The following is a 23395-nucleotide window of genomic DNA, read 5'->3' as shown; positions in this document are numbered from 1 at the left end:
AATTTCAGATAAGTTTAATTAAATTCAAAAACGATAAGATGATCTTTAATAAGTGAACATAATGTACTCTTTGTTGTAACTTGAGCTTTGATATCCGACGCCCTTATTAGAATAGAGCCTAAAACAAGTATTATAAGCTATAAACAATCTCAAATGATGGACTTTTTAGGTTACTAATGAGGTAAAAATGCCATTTACTCATACACACATTATTGTATATGTTGTAACTTGTAAGCACATAATGAGTGGAGTAATAAACATAAAAAGTGGATTTATTGATTCAAACACTTTATGATGGAGATATTGGGCATTAATGGATGAGATCAACATAGAACTTTAGGACAATTCTCATGTTTTCCACAGAAGATGTTGTAACATTTTGGCCAGAAGTGAATAACAGGAGCACCTATTTGATTTGTTGAATGACAGTCAAGGATGCATAACTTTCTCCAGTTGTTATACCAAAATTAGCTGTGCACAATTTGAAAAATCCTTAAGCTATGTTTCACCTGATTTGGAAACCAGACGAGAGGTTGATGGGGATCATGGGGTGTTTGTAAAAGTTTATAGTATTAAATCTTACAAATTAATTCTTGTTAAAGGTATACGGAGTACATTAAATTTTAATGTATTCAACACTATCCCACAAGATTATCCTAATACAAAGTAATAATCACATTTTTAAAAAATAAAAAATTATTTCACTTGTTCCTACATTTTGGTTTTTGAAACATTACTTCTATATTTATATTAAAAAAAAACAAAAATCTAATAAAATTCCACATGTAATATCTAAGGTACAATAAATAAGTTATTAAAAAAAAACAACGGATAAAGGTTAAATTCGCAATTCACAAATTAACATGTCAGATTTTGGAGCTACACACAATTCCATCAAAATGGCAGTTTTCACCTAAACCAAAAATTATATCAAAATGGTAAAACAAAATCACCAAGATCAAAAACCCTCATCATCCAAACAAACCCTAAAAGGCTAAAAGTTTGGGTAACATAAAACCATCCGACACATTAATTAATTACCACTTAAATAAATTTAAAAAAAAAAAAAAAAAAAAAAGAAGTGGAATAATGACATTTAAAGTCAGATATAATTGTTAAGTTTCCAAGCTTGAACATCCATACCAATGGCGAAAGCAACAAAAGCATCAACAGTAGCTTGACGAACTTGAGAGCGACTAAGCTGATGAAGCTCCCAATCAGTCATTGAAGTTTGATGATCCCATTCAATCTCAATTTTCAGAACTTGAGCAGCAATGTCAACAATCGAACCACCTTGAAGCGACCTCCCATGGCGGTCAAACACATGATTCCTGAGATCAATCGGCATACCCTTCACCATCTCAAGCTTATGATCACACTCCAGAAGCTTCGAAGCATCAGAGTGATTCCATAACCCAACGAAGGTGTTACGAGTGTCGAAGAGAATGCGGCGAAGGATGCGTGGGGAGGAGAGAGAGTGGTGGAGCTGGAAGATGAGGCAGCGAGACCCGATGCAGAGCTGGATGGTGGAGGCGGGGCTGTTCATCAGACAGATTGTGTTTGGAGTCCATTGGACGCCAAGGCCGATGATCAGACGGTGGCGGTTACGGCGGTGTTGGTGGAGTGTGCGGTGTATCCACTCGCGTGCGGCGCCGGGGTGGGAGGTGACGGTGGTGAAGATGGTGTGGGTGGAAGAGATGCTGATGGTGTAGTGCCGGACTTTGTGGGAAGGTGGTGGGTTTTCATGGATGGTAACCGCCATTGTTGGGGAATGGAGGGTTTTTTTTTTTTTTTTGAATTTTCTCTCTACTCTCAAATGGGGTTGAGGAGGGAGAAGTGGTGAAGGGTTTTGGGTATTTATAGGTGAAATTAATAATTACTGAGTTTTTGTTTTTTTTTTTAAAAAAAAAAAAATGAGAAATCGGTGAATAAATGAGGATTATTTGTTGACGACTGACGATCATAGTTAAGATTGACGACGAAGACGGATGATCACGACGCCATGCACGGAAGATCGTCACGTCAAGTCATTTGACGGGTCGTGTCGTTTGTATTTTGATGTTAGATGGTTGATTTGTTGTATATGCTTTGAATTGAAATGAATATTTAATAAGAGAAGGAAATTAGGAGCTGAATTGAACTGAACTTAAACGTATGAGAACAAACCCTTATTGTATGATAAATTTGTTTCTATATACAGAATTCACTGGAGTTTTCTTTTGCAGGTGTTACAAGCCTACGGATTTCCGGCCCGTTGGTTACAGATGATCCAACAGTGTCTCGCCACAGTTACTTATAAATCTTTGGTTATTGGCACCACCTCGGAAACCTTTAAACCTCAATGTGGTCTTCGTCAAGGTGATCCTATCTCACCGTATCTCTTCCTGTTCTACATGGATATTCTCTCGCGAATGCTACACCTGGGCCAGGAATTGAAGCTTTTTCAGGGAATTAAGCTTTCGAGAGCAAGCCCTACTATATCCCATCTTTTCTTTGCGGATGATGCTCTTATTTTTTTCCGGGCTTCGACTGTTTCCTGTAACAATATTGTGCAGATAATTCAAAGGTTTACTAAGATTTCTGGAGAAGAGCTGAGCCTCTCAAAATCATTGATAAAGTTCAGTCCGAATATCGGGGTGCCTTTTCAGGACAGGTTCAAATCAATTTTTCGAATGAAGCATGTTCAGGGGTTCGATCATCATCTGGGGGCTCCTATCGACTTCATTGGAAAAAAGAAGGATCACTTCCAATTCATCATTGATAAAATTATTGGAAGAATCCATTGTTTAAACGTTACTCGGTTGTCTCAACCGCAGAAGTTAATTTTCATTAACTCAATCCTTGTTGCGATGGCATCCCACGTGCTTGCTTGCTATGAGCTGCCACTTTCTGTTACCGGGAAAATTGATTCATTGCTCATGCGCTTCTTTTGGGCACATTCGGACAACAAAGGCCTGCACTGGGTAAACAAGGATACCATGCATCTTCCTCGCGGATTAGGGGGCTTGGGTATTCGCTGCTTGTCTTCCTTAAATAAGGCGTATCTAATGAAACATGTTTGGAGAATCGTTACCAACCCGCAGCTTCTAGTCTCAAGAGTTTTCAGTGCTCGCACAACCTTTCTGTCCAACAATGATAGTACTCGGCCTCGGTACTCTGGTCGGTAGTCTTATGGCCTTCGGGGGTTACTTAAGGCGGACACTCTTTTGAAACAGGGTTGTAGTTGGAAAATTGGAAACGGTCAGTCTACTTTAGCTGGTTCTGCTAAGTGGGTCAATGGGGGCATTCCAGAGTTCAAACCTGGAATTCCTCTGCCAAATGGCACCCCACATACTATCAGTTTTTTTATCAACCAGCAAACGATGGGGTGGGATGATACTAAAATTGTGGATTCGTTTGTTCCTGCGGATGCCTCTGCTATCCTAGCTATGGAACTTCCTGATACTACTCAAGATGATTTCTGTTACTGGACGGGTACCCCTGCTAGAAAGTACTCGATTAAGACTGGCTACGCAATGCTTCAACAACAACTTTCTCCTTCTTCTACACCTTCCGCTACTGACTCCTTTTGGAAGGTTCTTTGGTCTCTTCAGTTGCAATCGAAATGGAAGTTGTTCTTATGGAAGTTGTTACATCGTGCTCTAGCGGTCAAGGTTGAACTCAATCACAGAGGAGTTCCGATTCAAGATGTTTTCTGTGACCTCTGTAGTACGGAACCAGAGGATTTACAACACCTTTTCAGGATGTGCGCCAGCGCGCGTTCGATTTGGAGGGGTGGATGCCTCAGCATTCGCTCAGAATTTAATGGAGACCTTTCTCTCTCAGATTGGATCCAAGAATATATCCGACTTTTTATCAGTCGGGATGGACTTTCAAGTGCTCGCTTAGGTACTTTCATCGGTACGCTTTGGACCTTGTGGTTATGCCGTAATTCTAGAGTCTTTAGGGATTCATCGTCGTCTAGGCCTTTTGATTCGACGTTTGCGAAGGTCATGGAGAATCATTCTGTCTTTGTCAACTCTAATAGCATTCCTGTTATTGTGGAGGCTAATGGTGGTTCTTCTTCTCCGCCTGGGTTTTACAGGGCTCAGCTTGGCCTGCACCCCCATGACAGGAGTTTACTCTCACTTCAGATTGATGGCTTCTGGTTTAAAGATTCTCTACAAGCTGGAATGGGTTGGTGCATGGATAATGAGGATCCGTTGGATGATCGGATTACTGGAGGTAGCAAGTACGGGGTTTGCTCCTCTCCTTTACATGCAGAGGCTTTAGCTTGCTTGTATGGGCTTCAATGGGCTTTACATTCCGGGATTCTGTCTCTTACGGTTTTTACTGATTCACATAATCTGGTCTCCTTGCTTCGTGGAGAGGGTCAGGGTAGCATCGCTTATAAATGGCTTATTCGGAGAATTTTGCAACTTGCCTCTCGCTTCCAGGTTTGTGGTATTCATAAGGCGGATCGCCAGCGCGTCCACAGAGCTCACCAAATTGCCGGAGAAGCGGCAATTCACTCTATTTGTTTTAATATTAATATGTAGTTGTTTGTATCCTTTGTCAAAAAAAAAATACATTCAACATACGAACTATTACCTTCCCCGAAACTATTTAGGGCTTGTTTTGATTTATTGAACTGAACTTAACTGACTGAAGTTAAAAATAAATTATTTGTGAGAGAATGAAATTATAATCTGAACTGAACTGATTAGAGCTAAACTGAACTGAAATTAAGCTGAAGAAAACAGACCCTTAGTTGCCTCATTTTGATTTTCCACTGTGTATACTCTTTCAACCATCTTTAAGATTGATAGCATAGAATTGTACTTTGTAAGGATTTCTTAGGTTCATTTCAATTCTGAATATATAATATAAAATAAAATAAAATAAAAAACTCCGACCCAACCACATTCGATCTACCACCGAGCATCCGGAAATTTAAGGCGGATGGGTAGATCCCCTGAAAATTTCGGATCCTCCTTTATACTTCCTGAATTTTCAGGCATAACTCCACTCTTTTTTTTTTTTGGAAGTATAAATAGCATACATGTTGCGCAGTACTAAGGTCCTGTTCTTTTGAGCTTCTGGGCAAAGCAGAGCAGAGCAAGGGTTAGCAGAACAGATCAGATTAAATTTCAGCAGAGCAGACAGATTTCAGGATAGCCGAGCAGAGCAGATTATTATTATTATTATTATTATTATTATTATTATTATTAATTATTAAAATTATTATTATCATTATTATTAATTATTAAAATTATTATTATTATTATTAAAATTATTAATTATTATTATTATTATTAATTATTATTATTATTATTAGTATTATTATTATTAAAATTATTATTATTATTATTATTATTATTATTATTGTTATTATTAATTATTAAAATTATTTTTAATATTAATAATTATTATAATTATTCAAAATAATAAACTATTATTATCAATACAATATTAATTATTATTATTGAATATTAATTATTATTGTTATTATTAATTATTATTTGAAAATTAAGCTGAGCAGAGCAAAGCCGAGCAGATTTCTTTTGAGCAGAGCAGAGCAGGACTCAGCAGAGCAGCTCTAAAGAACGGGGCCTAATGAAGCAATGTCCATGCTGACGTTGATGACATATAATAAAAGACAATAAGCAGCAAATCACACTAAAAAATTTGAAAAAATACAACACTGGCACAGCATAAAAAACAAAAGCCGAAGAGCCACCAAATTCCAAAAGTAAATTTTACTATATACCATTATAATCTGTAAACTCTTTTTCTGTTTCCATTTTTTTCTTTGTATATAACGTATAAGCTCCATAAATAAACCAGAAAAGAAAATTGCAACCTGGTAATGTGGAGGTCTGGAGGAATGCAGAGTCTTGTTTGTATAATTGAACAAAAGAAGCAGAGAACAAAAGTATTGCCTCAAATCCTATACAAGCCTATACAATTATATTGTGAATCAACTTGCTCTTACAAGCGTTGATTCAACCAGATATGACCACTATACGTCTATACCACTGTACACTTCCAGGATATCAAAAATGGAAGAAGAATAAAAAAAACAATCATATAGCCTAATGATGTACTATCTAATTGGACTGGATTCGACGTCTGTCTTGTGATTTGCAGGCCTTGGTCTATCTACAGATTCATCTGATGTAATTTCTTGACTAAATTCAATTTCTGCAATGACAGAACATGTCAGATTCACGCATTAGTTGCTAAAGAATCGATACAAATACAATAAATGAATAAAATTCTCAATGCCAAAAAAAAGGAATAACAGGACAGACCTGACTTAAGTTCTTGAGTGTGCCTAATGTCTTCATCGTTACACAAGTACTTTGTTTTTGGTCTGGAGCTACCATATGCAAGCCATTCCAATTGACAATAGGCAGATTGAAGCCGTTGATATATAGCCTCCATCCTCCCATTTTCCTCATCTTGCTGATCCAAATCAATAAGAACCTGCGATTATGCAATCCATCAAATTCATATTTTCTTGTTTACACCTTGTGATTACAATAAAGGCTTACAGATAAGCACCACAAACATCAAATATGTTACCTCAGAAGCAATGTTTTTGAAGACGGGGAGAAATCTCCGCCTACAATATTCATTGAATAACAGTGTACATATAGCCAATGGAATAGTGAATCCTAAGCATACTGGCGACTTCTTCAACGCAAAGACTCCCATAGCTATGATTTGTGCCATCACCAAAGAAAATATTGTTGAGGTCTGGACAATCGGCCAATATTTACCACCACTGTCATAATCCGTGATATAAACATTGAGAATCTGAAGAAAAAAATTAATGTGCAAAAGAATGCATCAGTTCAAATTAAAGCAAGTTGTTATGATGCATATATGATCATATTCAAATGCCAAATCATAAGACAAAACACATATTCCAACCCAAAAGAAACTAGTAGAAAAAAAAAAAAAATACTACCTCCGTTTCATAAAATCTGCAACATTTTCCAAAAACAAAAGCTACACATTATCTGCAACAAACTAAAAATTTCCTCTTTTAGTAAATTTTTTTTTGATAAATTAACATCATACCCTTACTTAATTTTACTTAACTTCAATAAACCACATATTAACTTATTAATCCAAATTAATTTATCCCCAATTAAAACCCCAACCCACTTTCTCTCTCCTCCCTGACAACCACCTCCACCACCAACATCACCTAACTTTTCTCTCTCCTCCCTCTCAACCACCAGCAATACTTTTCTCTCTCTTCTCCCTCTTCTCTCACCACGCCGTTCGTTCTCTTCATAGCCGCTAGTTCTCAGGATTCGCCACCCGTTCTCTTCTCCCTTTTTCCTTTTCAAAGTTTTCAATTCACAATTAATTTGGATAGGGTTAGACAAATTTTTGTAACCAATAAGGGTGAGGTCTTCGTGGTTGTGAGTTTTCAATCTTTGTGGTGGTAAGGTGGGTTTCAGATCTAAGTGGTGGTGACGTGGGGTTTCAATTTGTTGGTGGTGGTGAGTTGGGGTTTTGGTTCGTTGGTGTTGGTTGGTGACTGGTGACGTGGGTTTTCGGTTCGTTGGTGCAGGCTGGTGACGGCGTTGCGGTTCGTTTGGTGGTGGTTGGTGACGTGGGGTTGTGGCAAGGTGGGTGGTTGTGGTTACAAGGTGGGTGAGGTGGATTTTAAGCATGATTCAAAGCCTATGGTGGTGACAGGGTGAGCATATGGTGGTTAGGGTGGTGTGGGTGCTTGTGTAGTGGTTGTGCGGCTGATTGGTGTTGCTGGTGGAGTATGTGGGTGTTGGCGGTGGTGAACTGGTGGAGTTCTTTTTCTCTCTCATCCAATTAATCATATGCCCCTCTATTTTCTAATCTTTGTTTAAGAAATTTTGTCTTGGGAATTGTGGAAGCTAGTTTGTTGCAGATTTTATGAAATGGAGGTAGTAGGTAAAATTGACAAATATAATCCCAACTTTGCCTCATTCGCTCAAAATAATTCCAACTTTGGATTATATCCGAACTTTGATATGAAATTGCCTCCAATAGTCCCAACTGGTCTGACATGTGTCAACATATGATTGGTCAAAATTTTTAAAAAAAAATTAAAGAATTTTAAATAAAAATAAAAAATAATTATTTAATTAACTCAAACACCACCCCACCAGGCACCAGCCCAACCACACTCCCCGCCACTCCGGCCTCCATCCCATGCCGGGAGTTCCTCCCTGTGGCGGTGAGACCACCTCCCTTCTCTTCCCTCCATCCCGACAGCTCCTCCCCTACCTCGAATCCACTTCCCCAACCAAAGAACCCACCCGCAACCCTTATCCTTGCCGTGACAGCCCTAAATTCGACCCCTCACCCGGCCAGGCACGCAATTCCCACGTCTATTCAGCTGAATCCCACCCAAACCCCACCGCTTTTCTGAATTGTTCTAGTTTTGTGGTTATAGGTGGGGGTTGTGAGTGGGGGTAATTAACCGCAAAAAGGGGTTGCAGAGGAAGGGAAGGGTTAGGGTTGCAGTAAGGGGGTTGCTGCGGGAAGAGAGCGATCGGCGAAAAGGTTGCGTGGGATTTGGGTAGTTTAGGCGTCACTGCGGTGGGGGCAGGCGCGGCGAGGGTGGAGGGCAAGGAGAGTACGGTGGTGGCTGGTGGTTTTTCTTGCATTCAATTTTAAAATAGTTAGCTTTTAATTATTGTTAAAATAATTAGTTAACTGTTAATTATTATTAATAATTTGATCCTTAAAAAAATTACTAACAATTTTTTTTTTTTTAAAATAATAAATTACAACGTATTTTGACCAATTACATGGTGACATGTGTACATTACACTAAAAAAAAAAACTTTTTCAAAAGTTACCGGTCACTTGGGACCATTAAAAGCAAATTCATATCAAAATTCGGATTATTAAAACATAATCCAAAGTTGGGATTATTTTGGGCGAATGAGGCAAATTTGGGATTACTTTTGTCAATTTTTCCAAAGAAATAACATGATATGTAATGAACTAGTCCAAAGGGGAAGGATAATAAGGGTTTATGTGGTAGCTTGGGAAATAAGCTGAGAGGTACACCCTCTATTTTCCCTCCTACTCATTGGCCTTTTACGTGGTCTTTAATGAAAATCTTTGGCTATTATTATCATTGATTATATATTAATAACAATTTATAGAATTGATAGTTTGATAATACAGATCAAAACGTATACATCAAGATCCCATGTGATATGTAGATGAGTTAATTTATTCAAATTAACAGAGTAGAGAGGGAGAGAATAAAGCAGAATGAATATCTATACAAGGAGGAGGTCGATGAGGGAGCAAATGAATCAAAAAAAAATGTGGAGCGTTTTTAATTTAGCTTAGCTTGTAGGTTGGATATTGGGACTGTCCAGCAACTCTTAAGACCTGGGCTGTGTAAACATCATTAAATGATTTAATTGCACCAAGTTACAATCAATTATCCATTTCTCTCGAATTCTCTTCTTCCTTATCTCTATACTTTCATCCTTCCAATCTCTTGCATACAATAATAAATGTGAGAGAACAATTTTCCTAGAGGTTTATCTTTATCATTTGCTTCCTATAAACTTTTAAATTGGTTCTGAATGCAGATGAAAGAAAAAGGATTTACACTAATAACAATAGGGAAGCATTTTGCATCATGAGGAAAAACTCCATGAACTAATTACTGAAAAAAGGAAAAACAAATGTGATTTAATAAGGGGGAAAAAAGAAAAAAAAAAGCATACCTGATTTTTGTACACGAGGTAAGCAAGACAGAAATAAATCAGCAATAATGGCAGCATCAAAGGTGCCAAGATTGCAAAATTTAAACCAAGAAGTCCAAACAAAAGGACTCTAGGTGCTTCAGAATGATACGGAAAGGTGTACTCTCCATCAAATGGGCCATGATTCTTTCTGAGGATGAATTTATAGATGAAGTTACAGAGAAGAGGCCATAGTTGCACAACTTCACATGCCAAACTGGTCCAACCTGATGTCAAGACATAAGTCATAAAGAACTTGACCTGCATAGTTTTAGTGAGTAAAAATCAGTAAGACAAACCCTTGCTACATCATCTTCAAAAAAACTTTAGAGCATTGTAAGAGAAAAAAATCAGTAAAATTTGTAGAGCATGCATGCTGACAGAGTGACAGGCCTTATTAAGGCATTTAATAAAACTTGTTTCAAAAAAAAAAAAAAGCCATTTAATAAAACTTGCACGCTAAACATATGCAATTCATAGCATTTGATACAGAGTAAATAATAAGAGTTATAAATATAGAACCCTATGCAGCAGGGTCCAACCAATGCCAGTCATGCAAGGTATATGCAGCCTATTTCCAAATGTCGAACCTACCGCTTCCAAAAGAGCACCCTGAATTCCAACTTAGCACCCTAAAAAAGATAACTAAAGCTCTACAGCATCACCTAAATGAAACCTTTTTTTCCTACGAATCAAAAAATGATCAGTTACACAAGCAGAGCAGACATGCAGGTTGCTAAGGGGCTTAAAAAAAACATATAAAATGTATGCCTGTGATAGCCAACTCTAAGTAACCCTGCACAAGAGGGTTTTGCCAAAGCAAGTTCAGGAAGTCCAGCAACAAATGTGCAGCATAATACCACAAGTTGAGCCTGCAACCTCCAAATCTCAATGAGCAACCATATACTTGTATTAGCAAATCCTCACACTGCGCCTTGCATATTTCCCTTAAAGGCTTAAACTCATGTCATACGCCTCAAATTAAGATTATTTTCTTGTAAAATAAAAATTTAAACAGAGGAAAGAAGAACAACTAGATGACAAGAACACACACCCTTCACATTTTTTTATTTTTGAAGACAACCCTTCACATAAACAACCCTCATGATCGATACCAGATTTGAAACTCTCAAATCCTTATTCAGTTTTTTTTATCCTAGATAAACTTTAGAAACTAACCTTTGATCATTGACTCATTTCTAGTTGGAATAATGAAACTAAGGTCCATCCCCCATCCCCACCCTACCCAAAAAGGTTCTTTCTATCTATGTTACTTGGACTCTTCTTTTGCTCTCGTACTCGTGCTACATTCTCGAAACACTGGTATGGAAGTAAAACATTTTGACACTTAATCTTCAGCCAACAACATGAAAATTTTATAAAAAGGCCGAGTCAGACAAGAGTACCTGAGTCCATGTCTCAGCTATTACTCTTTAAATGCACAACCAATGACACAAACTCAGACCAAGCATCTGTACTTAAAAGTCCCAGAAAAAATATGTATATAAATTGAAAAAAAAAAAGAATTTTTAAGGCTGTGTAAAGCTTGTTAGCTATACTGCAATATGCTACAATATGAGATAAAGCCCATGCAGGAGATAGAAGAATACTATGACAAAGAAAAAAAGTGATAGCAAGGAGGGATCTACAACTAAAAAGAACTATTAAACGAAAACAACACATACTTACCGCTGCAGGCACTGCTCCAGCTGCTAGTTGTGTAGGTATGTCTTTTGGTTGGGAAAAGACGTTCAATTTGTTGAGCACAGTTCCAGATGCAATGTTAACAAAGAAAACATTCCAAATGGTGAAAAACAAGACTTTGCAGCATGCACCCCTTTTCCTCCCACTACGAGAAATTGACCCCTCAATTGTTGAAAAGAGTATCATCAATGGTGGGACGGTGTAAAAAAACAATACCAGTATGACACTGGGTAGGTACCCTGTAACCAGCTGGCTTACATACGGCCTGAGGGAAGGAAACAAAAAGAATAAATAAGTACTAAATGACGCACCATCAAAAACTATTTGATCAAGCAATGCAGCCTTCAGCAGCCCTTTTGCTGGACAAAAGGGTGACAAATGGGTCCCAGATCCACAACTGCAAACAGCTACAAGCCAAAAACATATATTATTTCGAACGATGCCATATTCTAGAATGTCCTGTGTAGCATTTTTCAGGAAGATCACTGGAATTAACACTTAGAAAAATGCTAAGCCTTTCTGGCCTTCAAAAATAAGAAGACAAAATTCAGCTTTCGGAGTTCATCTCCAAACAAACACAGGATGCTGGAGAAGAGAAATCTTCCACTGCTGTCCAACGAGCATACTAAAGAATTTTCCTTATTCAAACTATTAGCAGCCTTGCACATACACAGGGCCTATTTACCGTAAGCCCCTAAAATTTAGCATTGCCTAACAAAACATAATAATGCTAAATCTCTTCGTCTATTGTTTTGTTTCATCATCAATGAATTACATTATTCAATTTAACATTCAACCTGTATTTAAAAATTAAACATCATTTTATAACATCATGTCACTTACTTCTTTAGCAGTCCTTTCAAAAAGGGAAACGCCTGCTGGAGCTGTGTTAAATTAGCCAAACTTTGCACAAGAGTAACTGGAGCAATAAAGAAGACCAGAAAAGCCGCAGTAGCCAGAAGTGTTGCTGTCCTTCGCAACCAGAATTGCCTATATGGAATAGCTAGGTTTGGCCAATACACATCACGTGGCTCTGGGGCCAGATTCGTGACCCACAACATAGGATTTGATGACTGATGAGCCTGTGCAGCACAAGCAGCTGCATAGCGGGTTTTAAAGAACACAAAAGCAGATGGACACTCCTGGAACAAAAGAAGCAGCTAAACTGTAAAAAAAAAAGTAATAACTACTTCAAAAAGTACCACATGATTATCTAAAAATGAAAAAAATTCAACAAATATACTTAATCCAAGAACTGCATCTAAAATAATCAATGATGTTCTTCACCCAGAATTTCCTAATAACAAAATAAAATGCTATTTTTTATTTGGGTGGATGCGAGGGGGTGGTAAGACTGACAAACAGCAGATAATATCATTAGATGGAAATTCTGCGACTAATAATTATTAAAAATAAAAGGAAGCATATAAAACACCACAGGGTTACCTTGGACAAAATTCCCAGTGAAAATAGCTCTTCATAGTCCAGCATTGGCTGGAATTCAAGCAAGGGAATTTTAATAAACCTTTTAACATTTAACACTAGCATCAGATATCAACTAATAAACACAGCCCTTCATTGACTAGCTGCAGTGGCTGCTGACTTTTCTTTCACTAGTCCAGTCCATAATATCACCAGAATGTTAATTCTAAAACTCCAATAAAATTAAACTATTCTCTTCCCCAAACCCACAATTACACAGCTATTAAGCTGACGTCACAAATAAAAAAAAAAGAGGAATCCTAAATGATAAAAACATTACAATCTGAAGAAGGTTGCTACTTGCTAATCTTGGTACGCTTAGCAGGCCACTAGACAAAGTATACAAAATTCCGGGGGGGGGGGGGGGTGGGTGGAATCAAAAGCTAATTAATTACTTTTAAAGATAGCTACAGAATTCAAAAAGTTTGGGGGTCAAAAGAATCCTATTACAGCATAAACTTTTATAAGACCTATAAGAAAACTGAGTTCTTCCTTCATCTATAAAAACATTAGTTTTATGAAAGTTGGACAAGCATAGATTATGTATTCATCCTGCATTGGAATGAGTAGGCTTCACATAAAGCTTCTTACAACCAGACAGTGACATTCGTTTTTGCATTTTCATTATAACTAAAGCTCAAAATCTTTATTAAAAAATCCCCAACTCCAAGTGGATTTTTGTTTATTTTCTAGTGATATGGTCATTAATTTGGCAAGGAAAATGGCTGAATCTAAGTCCATACTCATTGAGGAATTATGAAACAAACAAGAGCTAGAATTTCCCATCTAAATAAGAGTATAACTTTACAATCAATTGTCCTGACTATGAGGGTAAAGCAACCTTCTAGCTATGGTGATAAATTGAAAATAATGACAGCTGTTACAATTACCTGATACAATATCAAACAATATACATAATTCATTAGTTTTGAAAAAAAATGACCTTATACCCATCTAATATCACCATAATTTTTTTTACCAAGAATAATACTTAGTGTTGTGATATTACGACGTTTACTTTGCTCCATCAGAAGGATTATGTACAATATAGTGATGGAGAAATTGGAGGCAGAAGAGACTTGTTATACAAGGAAAGAGACCAATTGGCCTAGCCTGATGGGGCAGGATTGAGGTTATACCCTATAACCTTGGCCTAGCCTGATGGGGCAGGATTGAGGTTATACCCTATAACCCACCATATCAACAGCTGATAGAAATTTGGATCCTATCCTACCTAGTATACAGGTAATGTCAAACTAATTTGACCATATCTCAAGTCGACATGTGATGAAGTGAACATGGTGTACCACTGGACCCAGCCCCCGAGGACATTTATCACGCCCTAAATCAGTTGTTCATTTAACTGACGATACATATACCAAATTTTAATCAGTTATCTTAGAGTTAAATAAAAAATAAAGAGCATAAAGCCTTGCTTTTCATCAAATCAGAGTACGCTGCTACAGGTCAAGAAAAACACCTCCCACCCCCACCACCAATCTCAAGAGGGAGAACAAGTCATCTTCTACCAATATAAAGTTAGGCATCAATAAGCATAAAACCAAGATTATAATTAAGAAAAACTGATTCAGTGATAATTATTGCTAAATAGATAGTGAGCAGGATGAAAGTAGAAATCAGACACATTCACAGCTGTACTTAAGTAGCATAACAGGTAACTTTATCATTTCTAACCTTTCCTCTATCACGCAAGTCTTGCAAATCAAGCCTCCCTTTTTCAATAATTTCTGGTTCATTAACAAGAATGTTGAATACATTTGGACGCCCTCCACCTGAAAGACCGCATGAGTGACAGGAAGGAATGCTATCATGATAGAGAACATCGTACATCTCCCTGACATTTTTCTGCATCAAAAACGTTAAATACCAGTCATAAATAGGTTACATTTTGGTAGGAAACTGCATGGACAGCCAGCAAATGATAAAGATAAATATAATAAAGCAAACTAACATAAACACTTTAACAAAATGAAAGGCTTCAAAAGTTGCACCATAACATATCTGAACCCATAAAGACTTCATAATTCTGCCGAAAAGAAACCAAGTTCACATTGTATGATAGAACAATCAGCTGATAAGGACAACAAATTCAGAATACGCTACAGAGTGGGTAATTTATCTATTTTATGATTGCGCTTTTTCTCCACAGGATCTGTTAAAATAACTATATCAAACACATCAAGGATGGAAAAAATAGGTCAGATAAAGGAAAATTAAAATTTGACAGTCATAATAAGTTCTGCAATTAAGGTCAAAGTGACCAACCCCCGCACCATTACCAATTTTCCTACTCTGTCCTTATAAGTGTGCTGTGCAATCAATGAAGTCTAAAGAAGGAAAATAGCTTGCACAGTCATCCTCGAATATAATATGATAATTAAGACAAAAGGAAAAGAGATAGCTACTAAGATAAAGGAGTAAGGGTTGTATAGAAATCACTTGCAAGAAAAACCTTTAATATGTACATTAAAGGCTCACAACGGCATGCAAGCATCACGATCACACATTTAAAACTTGTAGAGAGTTCTAAAGGATTTTTATAAGTCAACATACCATCAGCTTCTCAATTTTTCCACAATGATATACCATCTGGTGTGAAAGATAAGAAGATGGATAATGCTTCGTAAAGTAATTCTTCAATGAAGTACTATATGACTCTTCTGCAGACCAAGGTATCCCGCGAACAAGTACAGCAAATTGACTTAAATCTTGAGAAGATCCCTTAATGTATGCAAGGCGCCTCTTAATAATACTTTTATTCTCCTGAAGGAAATTACAGCAGATACTAGTGAGAAAAACCCTTTCAAAATTGTTCATACACAAATGAACTTTCAGATTTAGAGAGTAAGCCAATGAATTTTTGGTACAACCTCTAAATCATAATAGTAGGCCACTTTTGGTATATTGTAAAATCCAAACTATAGCCCAATAATTAATATATCTTACTAAAAGAATTCTCTACTAAGTTTTTCTAACTTTATATTGACCTGGTTAAGGGTGTGTGTATACAAGTAAAACAAATATCTTGTGGAGGAGTGACAGAGGATTACCTTATTACAAATTAATTAAAACAAAGATATGCTTTAAGTACTTAGACAAAAGCTAGAAATTAAATAAAATTGAAAAAAAAAAAATCAAAATTGCGCTAAGTTGAAGTATAACCAATTAAAAGTGTGTTATGACATTTGACGACAAAAAAGTTACCCATTATTGAATGTTTTAAAAGCTTTGAATCAATTTCACACAGAAGTGGAGATACTGATCAAGATGTAACACGTAGACTAGGTGGCCCGAATAGAGAACAATGATGGGGTTATTGAGCTATCGTAGCATGCCTTTAATGTTAAAATAAAATTTACCTAAGACTGCAAAGCAATAAGATTATTATAAAAGTTAAAATGTTAGGCATCTAAGGGCTTGTTCTCTTCAGTTCCTAATTCCCTTCTCTCATAAAATATTCAGTTTCAGTTTCAGCTCAGTCAGAACAGGCCCTAAGGAGCATAGTAAGAAGATGAGTGTAGCAGAGGCGTTTTATGTTAGGATGGGTGTAGATAAGAGAAAAATCTATATTGGTATGAGAATGTAAAATAGCAATCAGGATGCACTGGTGTAGAAGACGGAGGATTGCGTGTATAAAGATTTCAAAAGAAAACCAAAAACAATGAGTAGTGGGAATTAAAAAGCTTTATAATGCCGTGGAAATTTTATATTTTAACACCAACAAAAAAAAACCCCAAAATGGTTTTTAAAACCCCCATACAAAAATTATTTTAACACCATAACATTTTTCGAAAATTTGATTTTATCACCACTTAACTAATTCCATTCATGAATCCGTTAAGTGGGGCCATAAAGCCACGTGTCGCTTTATTATTGGCCAAAAAAAAGAAAATAAATAAACAAAAAATTTTAAAAATAAAAAATAAATCTACCCAACCACCACCACTGCCACCTTCATCCAACGCTGCAGGTAGGCACACCGGCGGCGCATCCCCTTCCCCTTCCTTTCCTGTAACCTAATCGGCCCCAAAAACCACCAAACCAAAACCCTCCTTCCTCAAAACGGCCACGAAATCGGCCGGTTAAGGCCACTCACAGCAAAAACCGACCAATTTCAGCCATTTGTGGTCGTTTTGGGGAAGGAGGATTTTAGTTTGGTGGTTTTTGGCGCCGATTAGGGCTGCGGAAAAGGATGGGGAGGGTTCAAGTGGGTTGGAGGAGGGAGGGGGAGGGGATGCGCCACCGGTCTGCTAGCTGGTAGCGTTGGGTGAAGGTGCCAGTGGTGGGGCGGTGGTGGCCGGGTAGTTTTAGGTTTTTTATTATTTACGGAGTATTAATTTTTTTTCTTTTTTATTTTTATAGAACAAATAAAATGGTAACACATGTCACTATGGACCCCACTTAACGAAATTTTTGGATGGAGGCCGTTAAGTGGTGGTAACATCCATTTTTCAAAAATTTGCGAAGTGTTAATTTTTTTTTTTTTTTTTTTTTTTTGTATGGGGGTTTTAAAAACCATTTTGGGGTTTTTTTGCTGGTGTTAAAATCCAAAATTTTCTAATAAAGGGTTTGCAAAAGCATGGAGCACTAGATAGATTCATAAATAATGTGTGAAAAAATAAATCCATGTGGATAGCCATAGGAGATAGGTCATAATTCATGCAGCTAACCCCATTATTTTTTGGGCTTTGGTATTGTTATTGTTGAAAGCCATTTGTAATCATCTTTTTGCAATCTAACATTATGTTTGGATAACAACAGTAAAGGGGAAGGAAAAAGCGGGAAGGGAAAGGGACTAAGGGAGGAGAGGAGAGGGAGAAGGTGAACACCCATTTTCCTTCCAAATCTCTCCAACAATGGAGGAATTTAGTTTATTAAAAGGGCAAGAAAAATGGACCCTTCCCATTCCCTGCCCTTCCCTCCTTGCATTAGGCATTTAAACAAAGGATGATGCATCCTTCCCTTTCTCATCTCTTCCTTCCATTTCTCTCTATCCAAACATAGGTGTAAAGGATTAACATCTTTATGTGATGCATCAATGTCTTCATATGATGCGTTAAAACAGCAAGTTTGAACAACTCCTCAAATTTGTATAAACTAAAGTTGAAAAATACACTGGGATGAATTGTAAGGTATAGGTGATTTTAATATTTTACAAGAATATAATATAATTAAGAAATAAGGGCAAGTGGCCTATAATTTTGAAATATTCAAGATAATTTATACTTACAAAGTAGAGAAGAATGCACGCAGAGCACGAAATGATATACAGTGCAAGACAATGAGCCCAAAGCCTGAAACAGAAAACAACAGTAACAATTACACTAAATAGCAGCATATATGATAATTACTATAATCTTTTTTTGTTGGAAAAATCAGCCTAAAAATAAAACTTTTTTTGCCATTACACAACCAAAAATAATATGAGGATGAATTATCTTCTCGCAAAAGTGGGTAAGAGAGGATCTCAACACCCCCTCATCCCAAATTATCAAAATCAACAATAACCTCAACCCCAAAAGTAAAGTTAAGAAGAAACTCCCAACTCCCCAAGGGCCTCAACAGAAAAGATATATGGAAAATGATTGATGGATTCCAAAGGCTAAAGTATAAGAAGTATAAAGTAGAAACATTACGCACTAACGCACCAACTAAGCATTAAGAAAATTGATCAATGCGGTCATTGTCATAAATTCTTAAACTAACACCATTTGATGCATATGCGTGTATGTGCTTGTATCATAAACCGGGGAAAAAAACACACACACACACACTATCCAGATTTTTTTATAAATCTTTTATAAACATTAGATTGAAGAAATCATAAATCTTGTTTTCATACCCAGAAAATTCCAAAAAAAAGTGATGCAACTACACTAGATAGGAAGAGGCAACCATACCATCTAGAACCTTCTTTAACATTCTGAGTGGTAAACACTTCCAATGACTCAGCAGGGATGAGCTTGTGCTGCATTTCTTCACCATAGTAATTTAAGGGAAGCACAATAGCAGTGCACACAATAGCTGCAATTGAGAAAATTCTAATACTGCACAGTAAATAATTAAACAGCATCAGATTGTAGAGATAGGTCATATATATAGGAACATTTATCAGAAAAGGGCAGGATTCAAACACAAGGGTAAAAAGACTAAAAACAGAGAGCATGAACAGGGAACAAAAGTACAAGACCGATAAATGATGACAAGTTTCATATAGTACAGAAACTCTATGATTATTAAACACTAACTCCCCTTGGAATTCCCTACTTATCTAGTTTCCAAAGTTATACTGAATCATACCAAAAAGAGCCTATGGCATTTGAGAAATTAGCAGTAATCTATCTAAAATGGCAAGAAAATAGACTGGATCACATATTTACATATTTGCTCTATTTTTTCATACTTCACAATTCGAAGTTGGACCAAAAAATCAAGAAGTTATTAATAGTCGATAAAGATGGCCACATTCTACAATTCTTTTTTTTTTTTTTTTTTTTTTGACACGAAACTGGAGCTTCTTTTTCCAAATTTGTCTTTCATGCTCCCTCCAGTTAACAGCTTTAACCATCATTAGAATACTGTGCAAAAAAATAGCCTGGTTGGACCATGCACAATTACAACCGACTGTACAATAGAAATACAAAGACGAAGCATATACTGGTATACATATGGTTAAAACAAAAAAACTATGATTAATAGGCAGATCAAATAAAGACGAAGCATATACTGAACAAATTAATATATAATACAACTTTAAATGAGTATGAAAATCAAGATTAGTCACCTGAATACAAGCATTCTCATAAATACAACAGCATCCAATCCCCCAGCAGCCAATATTACATCTTCAGATGTCTCCCAGGCCTTTACAATCCAACTAGGAGAAGGCACAAATCTCTCAAACCAATGAGGATCACTACGCTTTGATCGCATCTGAGCCAATTTACGTCCAAAGTATACATTTCTATTGCTTGGCTGTTTTCTCAATATGGAATATAATGAAAAAAGCACACAACAAATGCCTATATTGATCCCGGCCGAGGTCAATAGAGCAGATATCTCCATTTTAAACCACTAACAGGAAGATTTTACCATGGTAATGAGAAAATCAGAATAATTTCTATATCATAGAGCCATTGTGAAAGACCGCTCTGTGCAGAATTTAAATGATTACAATATGCAGGTGCTGCCAAAAAAAATGTAAAAGAATTGCATTAGGAGATAATAAGAGGAGAGCTAATTAGCAGAAACATTATCCCAAAAGTACATTACTAGTTACTAGTATATGAACAGATTCAAATTCTATGTATCAAAAGTCATATTAGAGCTATTTTCAATAAAATCACATCAACCAACAGTAGGAACTAGGAACACTGAGGTATAAGCACTATATAGAAATTGAGTATTACAAAAATTTATAAAATATTTCCTCCTAATCTCCTATAGTATTTATATCAAGTTAGACACCTATTATAATCTACCTGTCTAAGAGAATCAAACCCCAGGTCACAGATTGAAGAAAAAAAAAACATTGGTCCATGTATTGCATGAAGAGACTAATCCTTTACTTAGTGAATATCTGCAGTTGGAATATTAGAAGCTTTATGGGGAAGAGAAAACAGGCAAGCAAAAACCCACAGCACAATGGCTTAAACTGGGCTGCTGGGGAGTTCAAAACATCACAATTTTCCTTCAAAACTTAAAAAAAGGATACAGCAGGAACAGGATTGCTTCTTTTTATACTGATTGAGGGCAGAGATTAGAAGATCGTAGAGATTTCCAGAATAAATTATCAGACTTTATAAGAAGCTTTTACTATCTAAAGTATCTTCTCTTCTTATGATTGATTTTCTACTAATCAAAAGGGCCTGTTTAGAGCATAACTCCCTCCGACCTAATAAGCAGAGGGAATATCAATCAAACATTGCGTATAATAATAATGATATGCACATTCCCCACTTACTGAATGGACTTTCTAGAGACAACTAGTGTGAAGTCTGTCTTGCATCTTATTCTTACTCATGGATCCTACAGTAACATTTCAAGCTCGGGAATGGAGAAGACAAGGGGATACAATATTCCTTTTCATATTACCTGTCTAATTGTATAGAGCGTTTATTTTAAACTCAAACTTTACTTTTCTCACTGTAAGTGAGTAACTCAACACTCAGTCACTCAAACCTTATCTTTGCAAATAAACTTCTTATGTTCCCTAAATGAAATGAATGGCAGTATTCCTTTGTACAGTTCATTTTGGCTGGAACCTAATCTAGTCAGTCTTGGTCCAAATGCACAAAGGAAACCCTCCATCTACAAGCCAATAATTTAGAAGATATCGATTAGAACTCGAACAGCTTGGTCTCCTGAACAGCTCCCCTATGCACAAAGATTGCAATCTGTCAAACTTATCCAGTTATCCTCTCACTAATTCAACTAAATATGGTGACAGATCCGCTGTAGACATGAGATTGACCATTGTAGACGCTGCACTACTGTTTATAGGGGTTTAATTCTCCATGAAACATATTCTCAACTATTTCTTGACTTGTCAGACAGACAAATGCCAATACAAGAACCAGCAACCTCATTATTTTCTTCCCAATCATCAATTCAACAATGGAACCTGATATTATAGTACAAGTACTTTCGACCAACGCTCCGTTAAGTCGATTCATCTACTGCGATGACTACGAAAAAAGTGTTTTGCTATAATATCATTCATCAAAACATCAACACAAAACCATCAGCCAACCATCTACACCCTAAAACCGCCACCTACAACATACTTCATCAAAATTTGCAACGCTGACTATGTAAACATCTATATTGCCTTACACCTATCAGAATTTCAAGAAATCTCTCATGCCGACAAAAATGAGAAACTAAAGACAAAATTACACAATACTAAAAACTGCAAAATTCTGGACAGAATTCTTTACGGCAAAGAAATTTAGCTTTCTGTATCACTTCAATAATATAATAATAATAATAATAATAATAATAATAATAATAATAATAATAATAATAATAATAATAATAATAATAATAATAATAAAAAAAAAAAAAAAATAAAAAATAATAATAATAATAATAATAAATAAATGAAAAAACACAGAAATTGATTTAAAGTAATAATAGCTCTGTAGCTATAATAGTGCAATTATACAATTTTTCACTAATCTTAAATTAATAACTTAATCAAGAACAACCATTACTCAATATCAAATCTAAGAATTACACTAAATTCCAGTGAAATTAAGATGTCTGAAACATGTAACAAAAGAGAAAACTGCAAAAATGCAATGAAAAATACCTGAATTCCGACGAAATTGATGAATTCGAACCAAATTGCAACAAAATAAAAAATTAAAAAAAAAAAAAAAAAAAAAAAAAAAAAATGAAACGTTTTGCATATACTTCACAAACAATTGAATGGAGAAAGTAATGAAACCTAGAAGCAATTATGAACACAATTTGGGATAATTTCGACAAAAAAAAACGACGAAAAACCGAATCAAAATTTGGATTTTTGGAGCGATGGCGGAGATTATTTTGGAATAATGCAAAAAAAAAATAAAAAAATAAAAAAATAAAAAATCTGAAATTAATTTTAATTAATCAATTATGTGGTGAATTAAAAGGGAAGAATAAAACAAATCAATGAGAAAGTAACGGGGTTGGCCACGTGGGACGGCGTGATTGGGTAGTTGTCACACCGTTTTGGACTGTAGGTCAACGTGGAAGGTATTAAGTGTATCCAGCGCAGCATTTTTTTTATTTTTATTGGTTGAATGATTACGTCACGTGGGGTAATGGTGGATGATTTACCGCTTACGGCCTTGAAATGGAAAGTATTCAGGAATTTATTCATTTGGGAATTTTGGTGCCCTGTGATTTTGGAATTAACGTGGGAATGGAGTGTACGATTTTAATTCTGTTTATGGGTGTGATTTTTACGCGGTTTAAGATTCTTGCGTTCAATGCTTCGGATGTTGATGGCTTATGTTACCAAACCAAGCTTAGCATGTCGGGAATATTTCATGGGAGGTAAAGCTTGATACGGGGTAGATTTTGGAGGCCCACGTATTATAGGATTGTGCTTCAAACATGGTTATAAAATTAAACTAGTATCATGTCGAGCTCATATCGCTCATTAAAAAATGGAGCCCATGTATGATTTGAATATAAGGATTCGTTTGGCATTGTTGTGGTTTTCTTTTTTTGGTTTTTTGTTTTTTTTAAAAGTATATGATATATGTCCCATAATGAATCAAAAATTATTTAAACATATTAAAATTATAATAAATTTGAAAACTGACAACAGAAAAGTGGAAACACCTTTTTCTTGTTTCCTGTTTTTGGTTTTTGGTTTTCAAAAAAACAGAAAACTGAAAACCAAAAATGATGTCAAACAAGCCCTAAGTTATTCGTATCTA

The 23395-nt window shown here is 36.1% G+C and overlaps 3 protein-coding genes across 4 annotated transcripts; 1 reads left to right on the top strand and 2 right to left on the bottom strand.

Moving 5' to 3' along the window:
• Positions 1-1102: 1102 nt before the first annotated feature.
• LOC110738188 lies at positions 1103-1762 on the bottom strand. The gene has a single exon (XM_021918562.1). It carries the CDS (start codon positions 1760-1762, stop codon positions 1103-1105), a length of 660 nt encoding a protein of 219 aa, XP_021774254.1.
• A 1600-nt stretch (positions 1763-3362) lies between these two features.
• Positions 3363-4538, top strand: LOC110738187. The gene has a single exon (XM_021918561.1). The coding sequence runs from the start codon at positions 3363-3365 to the stop codon at positions 4536-4538; it is 1176 nt and encodes a 391-aa protein (XP_021774253.1).
• A 1230-nt stretch (positions 4539-5768) lies between these two features.
• On the bottom strand, positions 5769-23182 carry LOC110738209 (CSC1-like protein RXW8). Of its 2 annotated transcripts, XM_021918578.1 has the most exons (13): positions 22273-23182; positions 19744-20145; positions 18860-19006; positions 18190-18253; positions 15513-15722; positions 14634-14804; positions 12903-12950; positions 12300-12598; positions 11442-11721; positions 9735-10013; positions 6568-6801; positions 6294-6468; positions 5769-6183 (listed from the first exon to the last, which is right to left on the bottom strand). In XM_021918578.1, the coding sequence occupies exons 2-13, from the start codon at positions 20022-20024 to the stop codon at positions 6086-6088; spliced, it is 2286 nt and encodes a 761-aa protein (XP_021774270.1). In that variant the 5' UTR covers positions 20025-20145; positions 22273-23182; the 3' UTR covers positions 5769-6085. The 2 variants fall into 2 exon arrangements, with proteins under 2 accessions (XP_021774270.1, XP_021774271.1); XM_021918579.1 differs by lacking the exon at positions 12903-12950 and having other exon boundaries at positions 22273-23178.
• Between the last annotated feature and the right edge of the window lie 213 nt (positions 23183-23395).

Source organism: Chenopodium quinoa, unplaced genomic scaffold (assembly GCF_001683475.1).
Source record: "Chenopodium quinoa cultivar QQ74 unplaced genomic scaffold, ASM168347v1, whole genome shotgun sequence".
Classification (NCBI taxonomy): Eukaryota; Viridiplantae; Streptophyta; class Magnoliopsida; order Caryophyllales; family Amaranthaceae; genus Chenopodium; species Chenopodium quinoa.
Note: the sequence above shows the minus strand (reverse complement) of the source record. Positions and strands in the feature narration are given on the sequence as shown.

Coding starts and splice junctions, on each gene's coding strand:
- LOC110738188 (XM_021918562.1), bottom strand. CDS start 1,762: ATGGCGGTTACCATCCATGAAAACCCACCACCTTCCCACAAAGTCCGG.
- LOC110738187 (XM_021918561.1), top strand. CDS start 3,363: ATGGGGTGGGATGATACTAAAATTGTGGATTCGTTTGTTCCTGCGGAT.
- LOC110738209 (XM_021918578.1), bottom strand. CDS start 20,024: ATGGAGATATCTGCTCTATTGACCTCGGCCGGGATCAATATAGGCATT. Junction 18,254..18,859: donor GTTAAAGAAGGTTCTAGATG/GTATGGTTGCCT, acceptor TTTCTGTTTCAG/GCTTTGGGCTCATTGTCTTG. Junction 12,599..12,902: donor CACTGGGAATTTTGTCCAAG/GTAACCCTGTGG, acceptor CTTTTGTTCCAG/GAGTGTCCATCTGCTTTTGT.